The sequence below is a fragment of the Diadema antillarum genome, unplaced genomic scaffold (assembly GCF_040938485.1).
Source record: "Diadema antillarum isolate AM-2024a unplaced genomic scaffold, OU_Dant_1.0 seq00002200_RagTag, whole genome shotgun sequence".
Taxonomy (NCBI): Eukaryota; Metazoa; Echinodermata; class Echinoidea; order Diadematoida; family Diadematidae; genus Diadema; species Diadema antillarum.
The window spans coordinates 112,423-139,390 of record NW_027272836.1 but is presented as its reverse complement, the minus strand read 5'-3'; the positions used below and the strand labels follow the sequence as shown (position 1 = coordinate 139,390).

The 26,968-nt window shown below is 37.0% G+C and overlaps 1 protein-coding gene across 1 annotated transcript in view; it reads left to right on the top strand.

Annotated features, from left to right (window-relative positions):
• LOC139714238 (calcium-transporting ATPase type 2C member 1-like) overlaps positions 1 to 19,426 on the top strand; it is a 31,224-nt gene extending 11,798 nt beyond the window's left edge. The window contains exons 2-23 of the mRNA XM_071625954.1: positions 985 to 1,182; positions 2,386 to 2,475; positions 3,718 to 3,753; positions 4,176 to 4,237; positions 4,641 to 4,749; positions 5,406 to 5,561; positions 6,409 to 6,477; positions 6,897 to 7,039; positions 8,338 to 8,348; positions 8,999 to 9,096; positions 9,525 to 9,620; positions 10,170 to 10,259; positions 10,812 to 11,088; positions 11,830 to 12,000; positions 12,853 to 12,950; positions 13,990 to 14,040; positions 14,588 to 14,823; positions 15,173 to 15,289; positions 16,635 to 16,782; positions 17,562 to 17,657; positions 18,471 to 18,612; positions 19,135 to 19,426. Of these exons, the coding sequence (XP_071482055.1) occupies positions 985 to 1,182; positions 2,386 to 2,475; positions 3,718 to 3,753; positions 4,176 to 4,237; positions 4,641 to 4,749; positions 5,406 to 5,561; positions 6,409 to 6,477; positions 6,897 to 7,039; positions 8,338 to 8,348; positions 8,999 to 9,096; positions 9,525 to 9,620; positions 10,170 to 10,259; positions 10,812 to 11,088; positions 11,830 to 12,000; positions 12,853 to 12,950; positions 13,990 to 14,040; positions 14,588 to 14,823; positions 15,173 to 15,289; positions 16,635 to 16,782; positions 17,562 to 17,657; positions 18,471 to 18,612; positions 19,135 to 19,259 (2,619 nt within the window). The 3' untranslated portion in view covers positions 19,260 to 19,426. The remainder of the gene's footprint in view (positions 1 to 984; positions 1,183 to 2,385; positions 2,476 to 3,717; positions 3,754 to 4,175; positions 4,238 to 4,640; positions 4,750 to 5,405; positions 5,562 to 6,408; positions 6,478 to 6,896; positions 7,040 to 8,337; positions 8,349 to 8,998; positions 9,097 to 9,524; positions 9,621 to 10,169; positions 10,260 to 10,811; positions 11,089 to 11,829; positions 12,001 to 12,852; positions 12,951 to 13,989; positions 14,041 to 14,587; positions 14,824 to 15,172; positions 15,290 to 16,634; positions 16,783 to 17,561; positions 17,658 to 18,470; positions 18,613 to 19,134) is intronic.
• Positions 19,427 to 26,968: the final 7,542 nt, after the last annotated feature.

Below are 26,968 nucleotides of genomic sequence, written 5' to 3'. Positions count from 1 at the left end.
CTGGATGCATTTCCTTTTGGCTTGCCATAGATGAGAGCCCGAAAACCATGCATCAGTTTTTACTAGACGCATGGTTTTTCTTCAGAACCATGCATCCAGTAAAAACTGATGCATGATTGTTTTAGCCAATAGACGTCTCGTACTGAGTGCGCGAACGCTTGCTTAGTGTGCAAACCTTTGTTACAAGTGCGCTTACTCTTGCTACAAGTGCGCAATAACATGTTTACCACTGTGACTCAGCGTGCGGCCAGAACAAAATTAACACATAGCTCTCCATCAATGAGATCGCAGGATTCTCGCTACCCCACAGAAAGAGGTTGTTGCAAAGTATCACAAGCTCATTAGCACATTGTGTGAAATAAGAAAGAAGGAATAAGAATTCATTTCATACATCTTGATGGAATAAGAATAGTAGTTGGCTCATAGTGAATGTGCAGTGACTTGTTGACTCTCTTCCTAGCATTGATACTTGTTTTACCGACCAATCACCACTGAAGTTGAGTATACAGTATGTCCCCCCAAAAAAAATCACAACCGGATTTTTGCATTGATAATGTGATTAAACTGTCTGCATGCTGTTTCAGTGTCTTAAGATATAACATCTTAGCTCTATTTTGCAGAAAACCCCATTCAACTTCATTAAGTAGTCACAGAGAAATGCGGGTCATTGTAAGGCAGGTCATGGGTCTGATTCTTCCAAGTTTTGGATGCTCTTGGAACTGCATATCAATGTGTGAACACAGTGGACAGAACTTGGAGGGAAGGGATTCCTGACATGCTGTACAAAAATCCTCATTTCTCTTTGACCACCGAAGCAAATCGAACGGGGTTTTCTGTAAAATGTGGGGGATAAGTTATAGTTTCGCCCTGAAAGTATATTTGAATTGATTAAACTATTTTTAAAGTTATTGGTGCAGAGGGTCCCGTTGTAATTTTTTCTTGGACATACGACACATGCGTGCAATGCCTTTGATCTTTTGATAGGAGGATGATAAAATGATGCAGTTCCTCTCGGCCAGTGAAGCTGCTGGCCTGTCAGTGGACGATGTCATTGACCGACTCGGTGCTGACCCAGAGAAGGGCTTAGACGAGCAGAAAGCACAAAGACGCCTCCTGCTCCACGGCCCCAATGAGTTTGAGATCACCAAAGAAGAACCCTTGTGGCAGAAGTACTTGGGGCAGGTGTGTGAATTAAAGGGGAAGGCTAGTAACTGATCAGTGGGAATCAGTGGAATTGCTGGGAGATAATTGTTCCAATCCTTATGGGATTCATTCAAGAGTTCATGGTATATATATTGTTGTGTGAAAATGATTTGCTTCAGAATGGTCTCATATTCAAGTAATGTGCAGTTTAATGCTTCCAGGTTAGCGTCCCTGGTCAGTGACGGAGCATTAATCTGCACATTACTTGAATATGAGACCGTTCTGAAGCAAATCATTTTCACACAACAATAGAAATACAATGAACTCTTGAATGAATCCCATAAGGATTGGAACAATCATCTCCCAGCATTTCCACTGATTCCCATTGATCAGTTACTAGCCATCCCCTTTAAGTTGGTTGATCGTGTCAGTTATTTGTTTTTGTGTGTAAAAGTGGAAATTCTCACGGTGTTCAAATTTTTGCGCATTTCGCGCAACCAGATACTAGCGTGAAAATAAAAGCATGTGAATGTTTTTGCATGTCATATGTTCCAGTGAGTTAATGTCCTGATTCCGCGGAATTAAAAACATGCAAAACTCATCTTACCCAGCCAAGTGCGAAAGTCACTCACACAAAAATATCCACTTTTACAGTACCTGACATTCTCTCTGTCCCATGACGGATTCGGCCTAATTTATGTTATGATCAAGGAAAGATTATTCCATGTAAAATGTCACATGTTGATGCGGTAAAGAGATTTGATCATTAATATTGTCAGTGAATGTGGAGGTCTTGCAACTAAAAGTAAACAGCCTATCCTGTGAAGATTTATAATTAGCATAATCAGGCAATGTATGGCGTCACTGGTAGTTTAACATAAATTGAGTGTGTGTGTGTTTTGTTTTTTTGTGTTGTTTACCAACCTATTTCGGAGGCCAAAAAAAAAAAAGAATGAAAGAAAGAAAAAAAATAAGATGTAAAAGAAATTAAAAGAGGACAGGGCATTACTGCCAAGTATGTGTATTGCATTTATCCACTGTGGTATTGAAATACACTTCACCTTTACATTATGACAGATACGATGTGTTGTAGAGGTGCCTTTGTACTTTACTACATCAAGATTAGCTCTGCAAGGTAGAAATGTGTGTATGATTAAAAAAAAAATAGTGTCTTGAAAGCCAATTGCTACAGTTGCATTTTTATAAACACATAATACTGGAATGATCACTTGTCTTCTATAGTTCAAGGACCCCCTCATCATGTTGCTACTAGTCTCAGCTGTGGTTTCCGTGGTGATGGGTCAGTTTGATGATGCCTTCAGCATCACAATGGTAAGATGAGTAAGGCTCTGCTTTTCCTACTCCAGTACAATATTTGTTATAGAGGCCAAAGGATATATGTGCATGTATTTCAGTGAATAAACCATCAAGTAAGCACTCTGTAAACATTAAAGACCAAAATAAAACAAAACAAAAAACAAAACAAAACAAAGCAAAACCCAGCTCCATTCAGTGGAAGATACAAACACAAGCTATCTTTCATATATGATAGCATTTTGTCTCCTTGTTATGAATGTGCTTTGGTCGATTGTACATCATCTGTAACAGCATGGAAAGGAGTGGTTCTCTGTCCGTGAAAACTGGTGTGTACGTAGACAAAGTCAAACATTGTATTAAATGCTTCAATATCAGTGAGCTCAATGGTTATGAGCACGCTCTGGAAACTTACAGCTGTAGTATTGTGCAGGTTTTCTTTGTTTACATCTGACTGGATAAAGAAGACTATGCAAACTATGCCAAAACAGTGTAAATGGGAGTCTCTGATCTCTTTCAAATTCCATCACAGGCACATTTGTAGAATAAACTCTGATGTCGTATGGGTTTTCTTTGTACCGGTATCTGTTTGATCAAGCAGTCTGTATGGCAATGTCATGTATGAGTTTAGTAGTTTGTCAGAGCTATGAGACTGGCAGGAGATAATGCAGTATTCTGGTGGATTGTTGTAGTTTCTACGCATATAGACAGGTTTCTTTGTTTTTGTAGGGGATTGCTATCATTCTCCTGTCAGGAAGTTTTATTTGCTTTAAAACATCAAACAAATGACTGGCTATGTCTGTGAGGCGTATTTGTTTTAATATGGGCACAAAGACAGTTAGCAAACTGTGCATGTATAGAGCTTTGTATATGTACAGTGGACTCCCATTGTAATGAAGTCCTAGAGACCGGTAGTTTTCTTTCGTTATATTGAAATTGAAATGTCATTATAATCGAAAAAATAAGCAAAAAAAACCAAAGAGTGGATAATGTTGCGGACTGAATTTTTACTTTGTTGTAACCAGAGTTTCATTATAACCATGTTCGTTGTAACGGGAGTGCACTGTATATCCTTGCCTCTATCCCTTATTTTCAAGGGATGTGGGGGGGGGGGGGGGGGGTGGGGAGAGCAAATGAGGGAGAGATGCAATGGATATAGGAATCATGTTGAATGCACCTTTTCACGTTTTACAATCATTAATCTATTGTTTTTAGTCGGTTCAAGCTTCTAACCCATTATTGACTTTTCCCACCATACAGGCCATCATTATAGTGGTCACTGTGGCATTTGTTCAGGTGAGTTAGTTTTATGGCAAAAATCTTGAAATCATTTTCACACTGTGAAGATAAAGCTGCTGTGGCTGAACCAGAATTTACTAGTCTTGATGGTTGCTTTGATTAGTTGTCGATTGAAAAACAGTAGCTGTTACTATAAAATGCAACATGTAGTGTTTAAATACTAAGAGCAGCAGTAGTGGTATTTGTAGTTAAAATGCTATCATAGTCTTCAAGACCACTTTTGTAAATTTTTATTTACATTGATTTTTTTTTAAACATTAAATCATGACTAGAGAGTAGATCTTTCATGATGAGCGACACATGACTGCAGTGAAAGCATTAAATATCCCTCATTTTGCATTTTCAGTAAATCCAATCACATGAAATTCACATATATTATGAATTGTGATTATTCTAATGTTTTTCCTATCTTACTGTAGGAGTATCGCTCTGAGAAATCTCTCGAAAAGCTGAGTAATATGGTGCCTCCAGTCTGCCGCTGGTAAGTCTCTAACATGTTAGTCTTTACTTCAGCTTTAAGCCAGATACATGTCAAGGCATGCACTAAATTGTTTAAGTACTGAAGATTAAGATAAAGCAAGAAACAAAACGACTAATTTTGCATACCAGGTAAATACATTGTATCAATGCTTACCAGTATTCCAAGTAGCAGTTGCATTGTTTATTATTTTGCCCCTGACATGATTATGTTTGTTTTCCTTATGGTACTATTTTTCATAACTATTATGAAAATTCATTTCAATAGATTTATGAAACACTTTGTTGATTAACAATCAGGTGACTGAGCTTTAAACCCTTCAGTACTATTTGCTCCTGTCATCTATTTTCTGGAGGTAAGGACTGAAATACAATGATTTTGTTTTAAATTTTAATCTCTTCTTCAGTATAAGAGATGGTCAGCTGAAGGAATTCCTAGCAAGGTCACTGACCCCAGGTGACCTTGTCCAGCTGTCCATAGGGGACAGAGTTCCTGCGGACATGAGGCTCATAAAGGTTTGTTGGTTCAGATAAGATTGTGTGAGGAGTCAAACAGTAGGGCATTTAATAGCAAGATGTGTGTCATATTTAGTACTGCACTGCTATGGGTGTATGATCTAGATTTGTCCATTGTATTTTACACCGCAGTCTCAGTAGCATAGTACATTGTATTAATGGAATATTGAGTGTTTGTGTGTCAGTGTGTGTGTGTGTGTGTGTGGTGAGGGTTGGTTGGGATAGGGATTTGGGGGTGTTTCAGTCCCCGGACAATAGAGATGAATCTCGCTGTGAATATGTCACAGGCCATTGATTGAGGATGCAAACAACCATAATGTACCTACCGCATGAATTATTTTCTATTTAAACACACACACACACACACACACACACACACACACACAATGTGCTGGGGAAAAAAATGCTGTATTTACTTTGCATATGATATCGTACTAATTCAGGAGCTTTATGAAATGCACCAACATATTTATTCTTAATGGCAAATTAAATGCTATTTGTAATGCTGGGACTAACCGTGTAAGTGACTTCTTTGAGTATGTCAATTTGTGGATGGCATCTAGTAAGAGATTTTATTGTTTGTATTCTCTGGAACAAAATTCACTATTCTTCAGAGAAGCCTTTTTAAAGTCTTATTTTCTTTTTATCTATGCCAGGCTGTTGACCTTGCTGTTGATGAGTCCAGCTTCACAGGAGAGACCAAACCCAGTCATAAAACCATTCATGCTCAAAGCAAGACTAGCAGTGGCAAGAGGACAACCATGAAGAACATTGCATACATGGGAACTCTTATCAGAAATGGGCACGGGATGGTGAGTTGGCTTCATCTTCTCTTCTTTCTGTCTCATATATCTTCCTGTCATGGACTTCATATATCCTCTTTTGTAGTGATAATAATATTGTTCATTCTCCTATTCCACTCCTTATTTCTTTTCTTAAAATATGCTGCCTGTTGCCATTCTTATCCTTCTTGTCTATCACATCGTAAAACTGACAGTTAAACTCATACTTCAGGCTCTTGCCTCTTGGCTTGATGATCAACAGTCGTAAAGCCCCTCCCCCCCCCCCCCCCCATTGCCACTACCAGCTCTGTCTTTATCAAAACAACCAATATTACCAACACTGCTGTAATTACTACTATCATTACAAATATGAACCCTCTTTTGAAAGTCTACCCTCTGCGCAACCTCTGGTCAAAACTCCACAGGAAATGTTTGGGAGGTCTACTTATTTTAGATCCACGACCACCACTGATACTACCATTTGCTCTGCAGTTGCTGCCACCACCAACCTCATCAACACCACCAATGGTACTGTTGATCTACTGCTGACCTGCCACTGCCATCACCATCAGCACCAATACCTCCAGTGACACCGCCTTTTACCACTCATCTGTCACTTCTTGACATTGCCAGCGCCACCTCTCACTCCTAAGTTTACCCAACTTCTACCACCACCTTCAACATCATTGCCAACATGGCCGATGACTGTTACGTACCATAGATCTTACTCCATCACCACCATCATCACTTTTACAGAGTCTGTTTACCATTTCTGCCAACATTGCCATAGTCACTTACCATTGCAACAAGAAAACATGATGAGACAAGGGTTGCTATGACAACCTCAACTAGTATCTTTTTTTTATGTCCACTGTAGGGTATTGTCATCGGAACTGGAGAGAACTCACAATTTGGGGACATCTTCAAGATGATGAAAGCTGAAGAGGTTAGTTCCTGTAAAACAACAAATTTGATCACATGCAACATATGTACTGTGTATGTATCATGTCTTTTTTATATACTGGTAGCCCCACTGCCATGTAACTCTTTTGGCCAAGTTAGTAATTGAGACGACAAGTTAGTACCCTGAAACTTTCAGCCCATCAAAGTAGTGTACATCTGCAATTAGGATGATTTGCTCTTTTCTTGCATTTCCTGCAAAGGGTTTTAAAGATGAATATTTTTTTTTGGAGCTTTCCTAGGTCCATCAATAAAATTATGTGTTCTACATAAGAGTTAATTGCAGATATAACTTGTATTAGAACATTCAAGTTAAGTAGCGTAAGGTTTGACTGCATCGCTGAAGACTTCTTTGACATTTGGTGCTTTGGTAACCGCATCCGTTTTTTTTTTTTTTTTTTTCAGGCCCCTAAGACCCCATTACAGAAGAGCATGGACAGCCTTGGCAAGCAGCTGTCTTTCTACTCTTTCTGTATCATTGGTGGTATCATGCTACTGGGCTGGGTACAGAGTAGGAGACTCCTAGACATGTTCACCATTGGTGTAAGGTAAGATGCCCACTCCACCTCTCCACAGTCTTAGCTACAGCTTACATCACTGATCAGATGTCAAGATATAAAGGGGCATATGGATTACATTTGGTGCTGCAGTGTTTGTGTGCACTGTGACCATGCTATAGTGTGCATTGCCAGGATACAAATATGTCAAACCTGCTCAATTACTATGACAAGAATTGATAAATGCAAAAACTTGTTTGTAGCTTCCCCACTTTTTTAGCAAGTAAGTCATGACCTTTAACTGTGAAATGCTGTGAAAACCTGAAATGCTAATTACAGGATAATGTTACCAAAAAAATAAAGACAAGAAAAGAAAAATGTTGATCAATATTTGTAAATGAAAGACTACTGATTGTGCAGGGTGGCACTTCTAAAGACACATCTTTCTTGAAAAAAGAGCACCAAATTTGACATTTCAGGTCATTCCCACATTCCAAGACGGTGTAATAGAGAGCAGTGTCAGAGTGATGGATATGTTATTTGATCAAGTTTATACATGACATAAAAGATTATGAATAATTCTGATAGAAATAAAAGTTATGTGAACCTTAGACGTTGCAAAAATCACGAAAAGTGTCATCAATATTATTTTGCCAATCTTTCAAAGAAGAATTTAATTATGTGACGTAACTTGTAGAGTCATGGATGAAGCATCAGTATTTCTTGATGTTTAACCATCTCAAATATCCGTATGGGAGTTGAAGTAATCATAGGCCTCAAGTTAACATGTCCTTCTGAGTTATCAAGGCTGAGAAAAAATAAATATTTATAGCCACGTGGTCAAATGAATAATCTGTATATCTTGTATCAATGAAGGAAACTTATTATTGGATACATTGATTAACTATTAACCTATTGGCAATTGAAAGCAAACATTCTGTTGCTAATAAATTTGTTTGCTCACCATATACAAATATATATTACTGATTCACTTGTACATGCTTTGGTAAGAATTATTGACCGGGAATTTGAACAGCTGTAAGCCTTCTGCTGTTAGGTTATAGTATATCAACACAGTCTAAATTCAGAATGAGATATAGATCAAATTGCATACTCATATTCCATGTTTTGAAGTTTACATAAGCCATAAAACACTCGCTCAAGATCCATTAACATAACATACATGAGCCCTAAAACATTAACACTAACATTCAATCATATAGGTCAATATTACATACTCATAGTCCTTGTTTTGAAGTTAACATAAGCCATTAAAAATATATAGTCGTTCTACATTTGCATAATGTCATGTGAACCTTATTCTAAGACGTATATGCTGTGTTCTACAGAGCAGAGGAAGGCAATATGCATGTCAGGTGTCTCGATGCTTGTTTGACCTCTGACCTTTAAATGTATTCAATGTTTGTAGTTTGAGTCTAGTTAGCAGCGATCCCTGAGGGCCTTCCCATCGTGGTGACAGTGACGCTGGCCTTGGGTGTGATGAGAATGGCCAAAAGAAGTGCAATAGTAAAAAAACTCCCCATTGTAGAAACACTAGTGAGAACTAGAACTTTACTCTGTTTTAAATTTGATGCTAAGTGTACACACACGTTAACGCATTTCATTCATGTAGTGGATTTTAAATCCACCTGTGCAGGAGTAATCTTGTGTGTGTAAGCAATTTCAAGGTCTTTACTGCTCACTTGTGTATTCCTATCTACCAGGAGCCTTAGAAACTGCATATGAAGATAATTTTTGCTTTTTTTCCTTTTTTTTAAAGTGATAAAGTCCTGATATTCTGAATGCAGCATTAACAACTATATGATATCACAATAAAGTTTCAGTTCTTATTTTAATTTGTCTGCCATAGATTAAGTCATTTACCAGGTAGTAGGGTCGGTTTGATTGAGTGCATTAAAAAAAAAAAAATCTATCTATCTATCTACCTGTTTTTTCTATCTATCTATCTATCTATCTATCTATCTATCTATCTTTTTTCTTCACTGACAGGTTGTGTAAATGTGATATGTTCCGATAAGACTGGGACACTGACCAAAAATGAGATGACGGCCTTGGTGGTACAAACTTCGGATGGAACCAAGGCTGAGGTAGGGGTCAAAGCCATCATGACTTTTGTGCCTACTCTAGTTGTGTTCTCAATTCTGTGTGTTAGAGGTTGAAAAGAGGTTGGTCATACATGTCAAAATACTTTGAAGGATATTTTAGAAAATACTTTTTGTGTGTGCCACATGCCACATCCATTTGATTGTATTTTGGTAATATTTCAAGCAAGTAGAGATGATTTTAGCTTCATAATCTCTTGTTAACCCAAAGTTCTTGTACCTACTTTAACCTTTTGAGGACAGGCTGATTTTGCTACAACTTGCATTTCCCTTAGACACTTGCCCTAGTACCACGGTATACTTTGGACTCATCCTGAACAGGTAAATGAGATGTTTCTAATATGTTTAACAATCATGTCAGATATGGAGGAAAAGGTGTATTATTTCATGCGTCGTGTTTTGATGTTTATCAGGTGACTGGAGTAGGCTATAATGGAGAAGGAGAAGTCTTGATAGAGGACCAGTACATTCAGGGATACCAGCATCCGTCCATTGCTAGAGTCATAGAGGTCAGTCTCACTTTATTGGTGTATGCCATGGGAGATGTTTTCTTGTTTGGTGGAAACTTCAAGGACTTCAAATATTGATTCAGTTTCTTCATAATCAAACCTTTTGAAACCATCTGTAGATTTCATTTATTTCAGCCATATGCAAAATCAAATTCTGAATTGCAGTGTTCAACAGGTATCAAATGTTTTGGAGGAGTGTCTTGAATAGAGATCAGAAGAGACAAAACAAGCAGACAAATATTTTGAGTTGCATTCAGCCATTCACTTCTATCTGTGCGAATTCATCATCTACAGATTGGAGTAAGCAGAAGAAATGCTGTAAGAGTAGAACTTTGTTCCAACATTTTAGTAATGCATCACAAATACATGAAATGTTGTGGTATATGAATGTATAACTTATAATACAGAATTTGATGTGTTTAGATGTGTGGGGGATAGATCGTATTTACTTGCAAGTGAGTTTCATTATGATGCAGATTGGAAAGCCTATTTGATCCTGATCTGTCACCTTTATATCTGTGTAACTTTATTTGTTTTGTCTTATTTCAGGCTGGCTGTGTGTGCAACAATGCAGAGATTCGAGACAATGTTTTATATGGTCAGCCTACAGAGGGCGCCCTACTTGCCTTAGCCATGAAGGTTTCTATCATGTTTATGCCACCACTTGTTTTGCTTTGTTATGTATGTGTGAGCATGGGAGTTTAAACGTGTGTATACATGTGTGTGTGTGTGTGTGTGTGTGTGTTAGCGTATTATATTTGTATATGTGTATATATGCTTGCACTTGTGAGTTTGTTTTATGTGTGCTCTAGTTAGTGTGCACGTGTTGTCTCTTTTTGTGTGAGTATGAATGGTAGTGATGTAACTGACTTGATAATATGAAGTTTTAGGTCTTTTCATCATGAAGTAAGTGCACTGACAGTTATCATGTTAAGAAATAGTGCGGGATATCTTTAAAGTAAATCGCTCTTTGTGAGTTATCATCATCATTATTGATGATCCTATTTGTACCTTGCATACCATTTTGAATGATAACTTTGTTGTGTGATAATAGATTACATCTCTGTCAGTATTTTTCGATTCAGAGTAGAACAGTCACGATGAAAGTATGAACTCATGTCAGCTGACAAGTAGAGTAGTTAAATGCTTGAGTTTCACTTAACTGTAAACTTTTTTTTTTTTTAATTCCAGATGCAATTACACCACTCTCGCAGTCGCTACACAAGGCTATCGGAGATTCCCTTCAGCTCAGAATCCAAGTGGATGGCAGTCAAGTGTGGAGTCCACGACTCCACACTCCATGTGACTCCCAGCCAGGAGGAAGTCTACTTCATGAAGGGCGCCCTCGAGAGGGTGCTGGCAAAATGCACCCATTGCAACATCAGTGGGAGATCGGAGGCACTGGACAAGCTGAGGAGGGAGGAGTACATGGAGGAATGCCGAAAGATGGGTGTGGCAGGATTGAGAGGTGAGATAGAGAGATGGAAGAAAGATGGATGGATGAATGGAGTGATAGTAGGACAGACAGAATAGGACTTAGATAAAGGATTAGCTGCCACATGACAAATTCAGATAACTGTATTATTGCTTTGTGCAAAGATGTGATAATCACTCAGGGTTTATAAGAAGCTACAAGGGAAGCTACAAGCATGAAGGATTGATGTGATTTAAAGATATGTTGTTGTTGTGGTTGTTGTTGTTTTGTTTTGTTTTTGTTATTTGGTTTTTTTTTTTTTTTTTTTTTGGGGGGGGGAGAGTTGTTGTTGTTGTAGTCATATTGATCATAGTATGCCATCCTTAGTAAAAAAAAATGTGTCCCCCACTCCAGGAAATAAGCCTAATATAGTGATAATGATAGCATGATAATAATGCTTACCTACATTCAATTTTTCCCCTTTGGTTTACACTATTTCCAGAGTTCTAAATAAATGGCTGAGGATTTATGTTCATTTGTGTCTTTAGTCAGAATGCCTATGCCTATGCCTATTGTGTAATTTTTTCCGTGATCCCATTGATACAATATTAGAGCAGCACACAGCATAGGGAGAAGGGAAGTTGTGATACCTTGCTGGAAAATTGTGCATTTTTCTATATCTTGGTGATTGCTAGTGAGAAATTCAATTGGAAAGCCTTGATGCTGGTGTGGTCTTACTCTATCCCGTCCCTCCTACCCCCCCCCCCCCCCCCCCCCCCCCCAACCTCTGTCCAGTCCTGGCCATGGCTGTAGGCACCAATCTGGAGAACATGACCTACCTAGGGATGGTAGGGATCCTGGACCCCCCAAGACCTGGGGTGAGAGAAGCCATCAAGACTCAAATCAGCAGTGGAGTGGCACTCAAGATGGTGACCGGGGATTCAGCAGAGACTGCTATAGCTGTTGGTAAGGCTTCCTGCTTCTTACCACTCACTGGTACTCCCAAAACTTAAAGGGATCGTATAGTTTTGGTTGAGACGTAAATTCAGATTTCTAACTTCTTTTTTTTTTTTTGGTGAGGTAATGAGAAACTTCTTATGAAATGTAAAAGAGCATGTAATTCCTAGAGGAATTCAATGTTTATTTGATAAAAATTGGTTATGAAATGGCTGAGTTATCCAAAACAGAGTGATCCTAATAAAAGGTGGGACCCACCTTTTATTACGATCACTTTGTTTTACTTTGTTTTTGTATGTCTCAGCCATTCCAAAACCAATTTTCATCAAATAAGCTTTAAATTCCTCTTAGAATGGTATGCTCTGTACTATTTCATAAGTGGTGTCTTGGTATCTCACAAAAAGTTAAAAGGCCAATCCTCGTCTCCACCATTACTATACTATCCCTTTAATATACCAGGGAATGTAGACCATGATTATAATGGCTAGTACTCTCAAAGCACTTCAAGGCAGACCTAAACTGGAGACTGAGTGAGTGAGTTATTTTACCAATTTACAAAAAGTTATGGGTCAGTGTTGGTCTTTAGTATTATGCTTCACTAGTTCTTTTATTGAAAATGGAAAAGTCAATGTATTTTCCAGTGTCTGAGTTAATGACAAAACGGATTACCACATTGCAGGTGCATTTAAGTAGCATTGAATTAGGTATATTGATTAATAATTTAATGATTTGTTAAAGTGGAAAAGAACATATATTCTTGGGTTTGTTGTTGTTGTTTTTATTTCTTTGTCCCTGATATTACTGAATATGATAGTGAATGATGACAATATTGTAAGTCACTGGTATGTGTATCCACCACAGGAAGCAGACTTGGTCTGTATGCTGAGGGCTCTACAGCTATGTCTGGTGAGGAGGTGGAGAATGTGGAATTTATGCAGCTCTGCAGGATTATCAATCATGTGAGATTTACCACAATTTTCTCAATTTTATGTACAGTTGATAATTTTTTTTAGAAAGTATGTAGACAAAACAAATACTGTGGCTATAATAATGATTGGATTTTTGAATTGATTGATTGGATTGATTGATAATGTTGTATGGTTAGAAAGATTTGAAGGCTGTATAGATTGAGCTGGCGGTTTTAGGGAAGGTTTTGTATTATTGCAGTTGATGGTGTTTATTTTATGATAAATGCAATATGTTGAGAAGCTGGGGGAGATTGAGTCTGATCAGAGTAAGAATATTTGTTATATATTCTTTTTCATCTGGAGATTACAATAAATGATTTGCAGGATTTGTATACTGTACCCCCAAGACACGGAAATAAACCACCCATATTAGTTATGTTGTATTCATAGTTAATGTTAATCATATAAAGATATATTAACAGGTTGAATGTTTGAATATTGATGTTGATACAAAGATATGTTATAAAAAAATTTATGTTTAAAATGTTGGCAAAAAGATACTTTTTTATGTCTTATATGTCATTTAAATGTTGTTTATGAAATTGTATTGTATATTTTCTTGTAAAGAGCATGTGAACATAACAAATATCCATGATATGGACAATACATGATTGAAATAAAATGAATGAAATAAAATCTCCCCTTTTTTAATGTCCTCTGACTTTATTTACACAAAAACACACAATCATATGCAGTAATGTTTGCTTATTTTCATATTCTCTGCATATTTTTGGTTGGAAATTAATATTTTTATTACTCTTATGCACAGATGATTTATATGCAATTTGATATGCAATTTTTTTTCATCCATGCAACTGAAGGAAGCAGTGTCACATGCAATGACACACACACACACACACACACACACACACACACACACACACACTCACACTTCCATTATCTTTCATGCATGCACATGCTCAGAATGTATGTTTGTGATTATTAAACCTGTTGTCATTATGAGTCAAGTATGATAGAAATTGATTTTATGGTAATTACAACAGATATTCTGCATTCTCTTTCTTACCAGGTGTCAATATTCTACAGAGCAAGTCCAAGGCACAAACTGAAAATTGTCAAGGTAGGAGCGATTATACTCTGAGAGTAGTTAGACAGATTGTGCTCTCAATGCATGAAATCGATTGTTGAATATAGGCAAACATATCCATATGTTTCATTGATAGAGAGAATATTAGCATGTATGTATACCAGTATACATAATGCCATAGTCCCTATTGGTGTCTTGCACCTTTATAGGATGCTTTTCTGTATCATATTTAAGTATTATTGAATTTATCACTAGTCATTTTTAATACTACAGTTTGATAAATGTCCCACTGATCCAGTGTTCCGAGGAGAAATTTGAGTTACCCGGTATATTAAAGGAGTTATTGTTTTTCACACAACTGCTGCAAGAGGCTGAAAGCAGGTCTTCAAGAAGCCTTAACCCACTGAGGATGGACTGATTTTACTATAGGGGCTATCATGCATTTCCCATAGACACCTGCCCGAGTATTCTTGGGACTCATCTTCAACGGGTTAAAATGTCATGTGAAGTGTCATAATTGAATAAGGAAGTAAAAATCAAATGAGGAAGAACTTCTCTACTCTTCATACCTATGTGACAGGCACTGCAGGCCACTGGTCAGGTTGTTGGGATGACAGGAGATGGTGTAAATGATGCTGTAGCTCTCAAGACAGCAGACATTGGTATCGCCATGGGACTGACAGGGACAGACGTCAGCAAGGAGGCAGCGGACATGATCCTCGTCGATGACAACTTCACCACCATCCTGTCGGCCATTGAGGAGGGCAAGGCAATCTTCTACAACATCAAAAACTTTGTCAGGTTTCAGCTCAGCACGTGAGTAATATCCAGTCCGAATTTTATGTCTGTGTGTGTGCATTGCGTAATGAAAGGATTTCTTGATTATGCAGTCATGCTTAAGATATAGGCTACATATGATAACAAATATCTAAATTTGCAGTATATAAATGATGACTAGTAATGTATGAACCATCACTGCCTGAACACAATCATTTTATTTATAATTTGCAAGAAATCAATTGAAATTTGAATTTTTAATAAACAATAACTCCATAACTGACCAATTTGCATGGATGTGTTGAATGTTTTTTTCAAAAATGTGAAGTGAAGAAGTTTGATTGTAATTTATGATTTTGTTTGAATGTTTGTTTCTCTGTGTTGGTAGGAGCATAGCTGCCTTGACCCTGATAGCTCTGTCTATCATCATGAGGTTTCCCAACCCACTCAATGCCATGCAGATCCTTTGGATCAACATCATTATGGATGGACCACCAGCTCAGAGGTAAGCCACAATGTGCCCACATCATGAGGTCTGAAAGTATCCTGAAGGGGGAGGGCAATTATGCTGGCAGTGCTGTTATTATTGATAAAACTCCCTGCATATATCAACCAGTTAACCTGTTCCATACTGAATTCTGAAATCCCCATAGACTTAAAAGGAAGCAGTCCTGAGATTTTCACTGTACTGATAATTAAGAAGAGTAAAAAATATAACCTTTCACCAATTTATACGCGTGGACATCAAAAATTGTCTCCGTACGCGATTTTTAAAAAATAATTCCTGCAAGCGATCGTGTAAGAGCCTGCCAAAAGGTGCAACGTCATTGATGCCCTACTCTCAAGTTGACAGCCATGCCTCAGAAAACCAATTTAAGTGTTCAAAATGATCATATCTGATTTTTTCATGAAATGTGACAATATGTGGTTTTATTATTTCAAACAAAATATTTCAAGCTTATTTATATATACAATTAATATAAAAATAAATAGTAAACATGTATTCATAAATAACTAGGGATGACGAGCAGAACACCGCTGGAAAGAGTTGTGCATCGATGACGTATGACTCTCCGCCAAGACTTGCTCATTTGCAGAGTCACACTTTTTTAACCGAAATGTACGAGCTTATTTGGTGATTTGAAAGTTTGTTTTTGATGAAAGTAGTTCAATGGAGGTACCAACAACAACAACATATATTTTTAAATTTTGTGAGGACTGTGTCCCTTTAATACACAGGTTACCAGGTTCCTGTATGGAACGGGTTAAGAGTACTTAAGCGTAGCACAGTGTGTATGTCCATGAGCCTTCCCAAAAGAATCATTGTTTTGTGAATTTAGATGTGCAATGAAAAAAAAAAAATGTGATGCAATGGCAAGTATCTTCAAACATCACTGAAGTTTTGGTTTCAGAATATTACATTTTCCCTTGTCATCGGCTAAAGCAGCATCTTAGTGAGTAATGACATGATTTATAGAAGTCTGCATTCATGGGAAAAATCATTTTGTAAAAATAAAAACAGAATCATCACTTCCTCTCACATCAGCAGTATTTTGGAGTTTCATTTGTATGCCACTCTCCCTTACTTTGTGACCCTTCTGATAGGAAAGTATGGATGCCAACTATTTTAACTCTACACATTAATGTTATTGTTAGTTATAATTCATTTCAAAATGGCAAGGGTATATATTGTAACTTTGGATAAAAAGACAAAATGTTTTTCAACACTGCAAAACAAAGATTGTAATGTATCATAGATGATAAACACAACTTACATCCAAAGAATTGTCCTAACTATATTTTACGTGATTGAGAATGATGTTTTGTCCTCATTCCACTCCTCTGTCCAGTCTCGGAGTGGAGCCAGTGGACAAGGATGTGATAAGGAAGCCTCCTCGTCAGGTCAGGGACCCCATGATCACCAGACCTCTTCTTATTAATGTAGTCATGTCTGCCCTCATCATCGTCACGGGAACACTCTGGGTCTTCTGGAGAGAGGTTAGTGCTCCCTCTATTGTCCATGACTGTACACACATTTCCATTAATATTGGTCAAGTTCTTCCTTTACATAATCGTAATATTATGCTCTTGCTACATTGTGCCGAGTGATTACATTAGTACATTTAGCAAATCTCCTGTCAGATGCTTCTTCATGTGGATTGTAATATTAAATAATGATGCATGTATTGATTTGATTAGATTTATTCATTGTCTTAGATACTTGGCCCTGTATATTGGTACATGTAGTAGCAGCATTCATCTTCACATACAGTATGCTGAATTGTTTTGCTCCATGAAGCCTTTTCAGAGTATAAGGACAAGCATGATACTATCTTGAGCTGGGATTTATCACCTTCTGCCTGTCAAGAGTCCAGATGGCAGTGTAATGACTGCTGCTCTCAATCATAAGCAATCCTGCCTCAGCCTTCTCTGTGTCAGATAGTCATATAAAGACGTGTAGCATATGAATACAATACCATACATACATTCTGATGCACCACTGGTGATGAAATAACTCAATTGTGTACATACTTTGTACGTTTCAACATAAGTAATGTCTGGTAATTTTGATAAGTAATGTCAAACGTGCAGATCACGCCACGGTTAGCTCTCCCTCAGGATGTAACTGGAGATGAAATCATACTGGCTCTGGTTTAACTGCAAAATTTTCATTGTCTTGACAACTATTCACAGAAGCTTGAGGCTGGGAGGTCACGGTTACTTTATTGTCATCTGTAATCAAAATCATATTTTGTTTCCCATTTCTTTGCCATCAGATGCAAGACAACATCATCACCCCAAGAGATACCACCATGACCTTCACTTGCTTTGTCTTCTTTGACATGTTTAATGCACTCAGCAGTAGGTCACAGGTCAGTATCTAGGTTGTTGATTTGTGTTCACCTTGTTTTTGTCATTACATTATCTCATTTATGGACTTTCTCCCATGGTAATGCCTCAATCCAGGGACTGATCTTCCAAAAGTCTGTGTGGATAAAATGTTCACCATAAATGCAACACAAATGTAAACAAACTCATGTAGGAAACAAAACAAAAAAAGATTTAAAAGACAAATACAATAATCCTAGCTACTGTATAAGCTGATATTTTTGCAAGGGTTTAATTTTGGAATTTCGCGAATCACAGTTGGATCGCAAATTTAACAACACGCGAAAATGCTCTGTCTCCATGCCCTTTGTTAATAGAGCATTAACGTAAGCATCGGCGTCGGTTTGCGAAAATATCTGTACGCGAAAATAACAGTGTATACAGTACTGTAAACATGAAGACAGATAAACATGACCAGTCAAGGATTGGAGACACTTCTGAATGAAGGTAGACCCATACTGTAAAAGTGGAAATTTTCGCAGTGCTAAAATTTTCGCACATTTCGTGCAAACAGAAACTAGCGCGAAAATAAAAGCACGCAAATATTTTTGCTTCCAATGTGTTCCAGTAGTTGATGTCTTGATTCCGCGAAATTAAAAACACGCGAAACTCTTCTTTTCTCACTGAGCGCAAAAAATTAGTCGCGCAAAAATATCCACTTTTACAGTAGTATCCAATGCCGTATATTGCACAAGTTGACCTGTATAGAGTGAAATCAAGCAGACAGAATAGTAGAAGTATCAAAAATTGTTTCCTGTAACTTTAGCATGATCTGTGTTTGGTTTTCTGTTCTACAGACGAAGAGTATATTCAGCATAGGTCTGTTCAGCAATCGGATGTTCCTGTATGCTGTAGGGGGGTCCATTATGGGCCAGATGCTGGTTATCTACTTTCCACCACTGCAGAAAATATTCCAGACGGAGGCACTCTCCATATATGGTGAGTGTGGCATGAACTTCCCTCCCCCTCTCCCATCCCACTGGTGTTTTCGCACACTATTGTTATGTTATTGTTGAAACCAAGAGTCATCATTTCAATATCAAATCAAGGGCTAATTTTTAATTGTACACATTGTAAGATTATTGCCCATTGTACACAATGTGTACAAATGTGTCCTTTAAGAGCAAAGAGCGTGAATGAGTTAACTATGTGTAAATCATATGTCAGTGTAATTTTATTTCTTCACAACTAAACCTCAGCACTTCAGTGAGATTTCTTGTATTCTACTCCGCAGCGTGTTTTGAGAAAATGAGAGATTTCTTATACTTTTTCACTTAATAAGATATTTGTAGGTAAGTAATGCTATATTTGGTATCATAGGCTCCTAAATTTAATGTCTAATGGACTTCATTGACTTCCATGTCTGTAATTAAAGGGGCAATCAAGCACAGTTTTACTCTTCTCCATAGAACTCTTTAATATGACTTACTCTGATTGACTGACATTTGTTGCTCATTTCAGATATCTGTTTCTTGGTGATGCTGACTTCTTCTGTCTTTGTTGTGTCGGAGATTAAAAAGTGGGGTCATCGGCGGTTGCATCGGCGTCACATCGTCAAGCAACCGTGTGATTTTGAACTTGTTTGACCTGACGATGGTCTCATTGATACTTGGCAGCAATCTTGTGTGGTTTTGCAGTATTTCTGAGGCATTCAATCTGTCAAAAATCTTCATGCATGTACTGGTGGACATTTGTTTTGGTTTGGGTATACTCAGTGAAAGTCATTAATAAGTGAAGACTGTGGCCACTTGTCTTGACATAATGGAAGTGTTCCTGTTTGCACAAGGTTTTATATTTCAGTATATCTCATGGTTCTTATAATGGGCATTTACCTTAAACAATTATGACTGATAATGGTTTATTTGATGATGAAGGCTGCCAGCAATGCATTTATATTGATTTAATTTCTTTGATCCGTAGCATTTGATTTGCATGTATTTGAAATTTTGCAATTGGTACATGAATGCCAGCTCTTTTATCTACACTCTTGCAGTCTTTCAGCAGTTACAGATTTGTATGATGTTAAGATGACAAGAGCAGTTTTAATGTGTAATGCTGCTTAAAGGGACGAAACAAATCATGCCCCTATGAACTTGAATTCATGTTAGTTATTTCCCTCCCCTCCCCAATTACATTTTCTGCTAGCATTGTTATTGATATGTTTGCAAGTTATTTAAGACTGGCTACTCAGAGGAATACCAATACCAATGTCAACCCATCACTCTCGGTCAAGACAATTTTTTTCTTTTAATAGCTGAATAGGGGAAGGGTTAAGGTTAACTGTGTGGATCATTGCCAATCATTCCAATGTCTAATCCACTCATAGTGTATTTATCACATCGTCAGTCATCATGATGTCAAAATCATATCTTTGTATTATCTTTACTTTATGACATCATTACATCCCTATCACATCACCCACTCATCATCGACATCACATCCTCACATCATCTTCATAACATCATCAATCAACATTATATCATTGTGATGCACTATGACATCACTATCATCATCATTAGATTATCATGACAGAATTCTGATAGCTGAATTACATTCATTGATGTGAACAGGACCCACGAGGAGAACAGTGCAGAGATCACTGAAGTGGCTACCCTCTATGAATAAGACTAAATCATTCATCATCATCATCATCATCATCATGACATAATTCTGATACAGTGGACTCCCGTTATAACGAAGTCCTCGGGACCAGGCAGTTTTCTTTCGTTATATCGGAATTTTGTTATAACCGAACAAATAAACAATAGAAATACATAGAGTGGATGACATTGCAGCGCAAATTTTTACTTCGTTATAACCAGAATTTCGTTATAACCGTGTTCGTTATAACGGGAGTGCACTGTACCTTCATTACATCATGGCATCATCCTCACATTATCTTGACATCATCACCAAACATTGTGACATCATCCTGACACTATTGTGACATCACATCATTTTCCTATCATTCTTCATATCGTCCCTAAACCCTGACATCATCCCGCCGTCATCCTTACATCGTTTTCCTTTTACCCACCCAAATGAATAGCATTTTTAATGGAATAGAGATTTTATAGTCCCTATGCAAGAGGTAGACCCATTTTATCCTCTATGATATGAACAGGTGTAGCTCTGTAATAATATTTGTTATCACCTTGCTCAGTAGAAATACTGTCTGTAGTGTTGTTTCTTCAGTATTCTGACTCTTTAAATTGCCAGAGGATACAATGTAAGTATCTCACAACTGCTCCATTTTTAACTGAATCAAATTTTATGATAAATTCATTTGATCACTGTGGTCCAACTGAAGTGTACTTACATTGTCAGATTACATGATATGATTTGGAGGACCCCAGACTGTAAACTAAACTGCCATGTGTAGCTTGTTTAAAATAGTAAGGTTTACAATGGAAAGGCGGGATTTACATCCTGGTGCTGGGAAGAAAAATTCACCTTCCATTTTTCACATTTACTGTGATAACCCTGACACAGAATGAATAGTATTTTTCTCTCAGTTTTCTAGGGCTTTTCCATAGTTCAAAACAGTGATTTAGTCCACAATGTAAACAAATTCCTTCATAGGCGTGTGACTTGTGTGTCTGTCTGCTTGTCAGTGTTGTTGAGTGTATGTGAATCTTTCTGTTGGATTCAGAAATTATTCGTATATATACAAATTATTGTCTTCTTGTAAACTTTTTGTTTAATTACTTAGCAATGTACAATCCATACAGGAGTGCCTCTCTTGATCTTGTTTTCCAACTTATCTGAGATTCTAATGTTATAGATTTTCTGCAGCAAGTTTAATTGGGTGTGGTATCTCTAGACTGACGAGTATCTGCATAGTTCTATTTGTCTCAAAATTTAATTTTAAAGGGATGTTGACTTGAACCCTGTTTATATAAGCGATCAATGTGAAATATTTTTTTTTTTACTTACGGTATTAACGATTGTTACTTTGACAAGAAAGACAATGAACAAAGTTGTCTACAATATACACTGGAACTGGAAGTCATTGGCACCTTCATATCTGTATGGTGATATTTTTGCTGCTGGCCACGTTGGGTACATGTGTTTTACACTCTACATCTTTATCAAAGTGGGACATGCAGAATAATATATGTGGTAACAGTTAACCCGTTGAGGACGAGTCCCGAGTATACTCGGGCAGGTGTCTATGGGAAATGTGTGTTGTAGCAAAATCAGCCCGTCCTCAACGGATTAAGCATTGATGTTCATAGGGCCTTGTATGTATTCTTGACTTTCAGACCCACCTTTTCTTTGACACAGTTGTAGTCTGTATCATGTTAACTCTGATTGTTTGCAGGTTGTTTTCACAGTGAAGTACACAGCATGATCCTGTATAGACAATTGACATGCAGTAGTCATACTCAGAGAATAGGACTACATTGAATGATACAATATTTTACATTGATTGTCTTTGTCCTGTAATGGCGACTGACAGTAGACTGGTGTAAGCCAAGTTTTCATGTTGACAAGAATCTGATTATGTGTTCAGTGCCTTCAAAGATCAGTGTACCACTCTCAAGTAAAATTTGTTTATGTCTGAAGGTGCTTCAAGTCTGGCTTGACAGAGTTTAGTGTCATAAGCAAATATCTGCCCTCTCTGATGGAAACAGGCTTACAGTATACAGCGTAATGTCATAACAAGCATTGTACTTGCCATTTAAAATTAGCATTCATTGATTATTGTGAGACTGAAATAAAATGAATTTGAAAAAAAAAAAAAAATCAAGATATGTGACAAGGCATGTACATTTCTGCCAATCACTCCATGTAGATTTAAAAATAGAGCCGGATGTCAATTACAAGATTACACGGTCATGCAATAGAAAAATATTGCCTTTCTATTTTTAATGAATTAATTATGCAAATTTATGCATGAAATCATATTTTCACCTATAACTTCATTAAAAAGACTGAAGGACTGCTAAATTTTTGTGTCAGAATTCCTCAAGACACATCAATTTTCTTGAAAAAAGCACAATTAAAATCAATTTCTTTTGTTTTTTATTGTTTTGTTAATTTCTTATGTATTTTATTGTTTTTTTCGACCATTTGTTTTCTATTGTTTTTTTGCCAAAATTTGTTGCAGGTACTTTTTCAGGCTTATCTACACTAGAATTGATTGATTTCAATTGTTAAAAGTTGAAATAATCTAATTTATATCAATTTAACCAAAAAACACAATTTGCATTGGATGTGCACATGATATCATGAATTTGAGCTGTTTTGGGGTTGACATGCATATGCAAAACATTACGTAACTTCAGAACGGTGTTCCCGGACATGGCAAATTTGGTCTCCAAATATGCAGGAGACTTCAAAGAAAAAAGTCATGAAACGACGCGGCAAAATTTTTGCGCGTTGCGGAATCGTGGCGCGAAACGTCGAGGGGGGGTCAATTTGACCCCCCCCCCCCCAGTTAAAATAGGGTTAAAGGGAACCCAAGCCCAAATAGCACTGTGGATTGAGTGAAAGCAGCAATATTAGTAGAACACATCAGTTAAAGTTTAAGGAAAATCGAACAATCGATGCAAAAGTTATGAATTGTTAAAGTTTTGGTGTTGGAACCGCTGGATGAATAGACTACTAGAGGTTATGATGTATGATTGGACAACAATATAAAGAAAATATAAAGAAAATTTCACAAAAATTCACTTTTCTAGCGTTATGAAAGAGCACTTGACTAACCACTTTCAGAAAGCAGGGGGAGTAATTGCTGCCCTTAACATATGTCAGTATCAAGTTGATAGAATGTGATTTTCATGAAAAATGAATTTTTGTGGAATTTTCTTCAGTGTACAAGTATTGCCAAACAAGCCTCAACCACATGACATGTAAGAAATATTGAAGCATGGAGGTTGAAGGATCTGTCTGGATAGAACAGAAAGATCCCTTCCGAGATGAATCAAAGCTGCATTAATGACTTGGGACTGTTTAACGTGTAATATTTCAAATATTGACACATGGTGTCTGGATGTGCCATGCCTACTAGTCCACTACATGTTAGATTTAAGTGGATCAATGCTGTAATTGTTGAAGTGCTGTGTGTCTTTTTTGAAAAGGCACTATGTACTGTAATTATTGGTTATCATATTATTATGTTTTATCTGTGAGTGTCTGAAGAAAATTTAGTGTTTTAATATCTCTGGTGATTCAACAGAAGAGATACGGGGGTTATTTCAGTGCATATTGTGATATACAATGCAACTTTTACAACATAAGCATAAAAGCTTTACCTGGTAATACATGTACTCAGTAATATTCTGTAATGTTCAGACCTTACTCAGTAAAAACTATGAAAAAGCAATGCCATGTCAAAAATAATGCCTGCTGGCTCATCTGTTAAATTACTGTATACGCCGAATATTTTGCAAGGTTTTTATTTTTGCGAATTTCGCGAGACAGCTGCTCTTTGCGAAATAAAAAAACACAAAAATATTGACCCTAATGCCGATATTCATTCATTCTTTCATTCTTTATTGGTCTATGTCAGACACAGAAATTTGGCTTCCACTGGCATTACATTGTACTGAAATGAACATGACAATACAAACACATTTTGCATCACAATTACATAATTACGTCTATGATAAGCACAATGAATACAAACAACACCCTACAAATCTATTACACAATTATACATATACAATACATCATTGTATGAATGTGACATACGCATTGTCACATTTCTTCGTTCAGTAGAGGACTCCACGATGGCGAATTTAATCACTCGCGAAATTATTAGGATGTCCCGATTCGCAAAATTTAGACTCGCGAAATATATAGCGTATACAGTAGTTCAGCCTCTGAAATCTTATTACTCCTGGCCATCAGGGGGCGATACATGACAAGAAACAATTTACCCAAAGAACTGAGTGACCTTCAGATCTGTGACATCTCTTGGGTCTGTTGTGAGTGGAAAATATGGACTGATAACAAAGGGACTGTTCCCAAACTACTGTGAAAGCAGTGTGGTTCAAAGCTCTGAGGGTTTTACACTGTAGTAGGTTGTGTGGAATGCACACAACAGCAATGTGAGCTGTCTTGTTGAATAATGGCAAGCCAATTTGAATTTACAGTGTGTATTTACAGTGACTTTGTATTTCCAGCATATGTCAGTTTTTTGCCCAGAATTGTTAATGACTGTGATTAAATTTCAGTCTTGTGATTGGTATGGCATGAATATCTTTCCCTGTTAACTTGGCATACAAAGTGAAAGGAGTGATTGAATGAATGAGTGGATGAATGATACACAAGATAAATTGATGATTGAAAAAGTGAGATAGTTACTACTACGTACATCATACAGCTGTGTAAACAACTGAATGACACCATCCCACAAACTGTAAGTTTTCTATATACAATGTATTGTAAATTGTGCTACTGGACACAACCAGTTCATTGTAAATGGGCAAATTAGTTTACTGCTGCTCAGAAGAGAGTGTGCTAAAGGTGAATGACTGAAAAAGTTATAGAGATTTTTTCATACAAGATGCAGTGCAACATACTACTCGTGGAATAATAACAGTGATTAAAAGTATGGAGACCTAAGTGAACAAAGCATAAGAGCAATCAAATGAAAAAACAAAAACAAAAACAAAACCAAAACACACACAAAAAAAAAACTCGGCACATAACAGCATATATGTTCCTTTTCAATCCATGACTATGACTGTGATGAAATTAGTGTATAATACTTGCAAGCTTTATAAACATGGATTTTAAGTTTGTATCCAACTTTACTCAATCTTGGCTGCTGCAAAAAGTTTCAGCATGAATGAAAAATTATTGTTAATCAGTCACAATGAATGAAAATAGTTCACCATATTCTACAAACTTTTATTGACACTATGACACTTAATATGTTTGCAGTGGTTCATTGACACTTTCACTAACCACAACACGACAGTTCTCTCATCTATTCAGTCATGAAGTTAATGACCATCTCCTAGTATACAGATATGAAATGCTCTTCAGGGTATTGTTGATATCATTAGCACGCTCGGCTCCATGCTATGACCCAAGGAACCTTAGAGGGGGGATAATAGCAACAAACGCCTTGAAGAAAAGCAGTTTATATCTGTATTATATAATGAATAAAATTGTAATGAAAATTTAGTACGTTGATGGCAATAGCTCTAGCCAGTTCACACATCTGCACTGCCATTTCACATGCATTGCGATTGTATTGGACATTGGTCACCTCTCGCACCATTGAAGCCAAGTGCTTACTCTACGCGTACGTATGAATGTGTTGCTACAAATTAAAAGAGGGCCAGTTTAGTACTATGGGGCAGTTTGGGTTCTATGGGCTACAGGAAATTGTTGAGTTTATGCCCCAAATTTCAACCAATCAGAATTGAGGATTCATCAAATGAGGTAAATAACTGGTTGTATAGTGAGAGTGGCAAATTAGTAACTGGTTGAAAACTCATCTCTTTCACCTCTCCCCATATTCACTCCTTATACTACCCTCATGATGTCTCTTGCTGTATACCATACCCTCTTCCATCATACTACCTCCCTCTCACACTACCTCTCTCAGATTTTCTTTTCAGAACAACCACATACACATGATAGACTGCAAATCTACAATATACCAGGTAGCTTCATATCATTTTTAACGACCAGCAGCAAATTGTTATTTATTGTGCAAAGTTGCATTACAGTTGTTTGAATTGTGTCAGCTTTATGTGTACTTTACTACATCACCTGTAATGTGTCCCCCCCTTAAGATCTTGGCCGTGGATCGCGCGATCGCCGCGAAAATTTGCACGATGGTAGTGTGCGATGTAATCTACAAGATCGTATATTTAAATTTTCCAAAATAGTCTTCTTTTATTTTATTTTGATTAATTATGCTAATTTATGCGAGAAATCAGACTCTTTGATCTAAATCACTAAATAAAGCTCCAAAAGTGCTCATTTTTGGTCTAATTATTCTTTGTGGCATTCTTAGCAAATGCACTTGAAAAAAAATTCGGTATCAAAATTAATTTCCTATTTATTTTATTGTTTCATGAATTTCTTATGTATTTCCTTGTTTTTTCGACCTTTTGTTTTTTGTTGTTTTTTTAACAAAATTTGTGGCAGACACTTTTTGAAGCATAATACTCCTAAAACAAATTAATTTTAGCCATTGAGAGTAAAAATAAGCATATTTATATGAACCATGTGAAAAAAACTCAATTTGCATTGACCTTGTACACAAAATCACATTTTTGAGCCATTTTCGGCCTCACATGCATGTACAAAATGTCATGTAACTTCA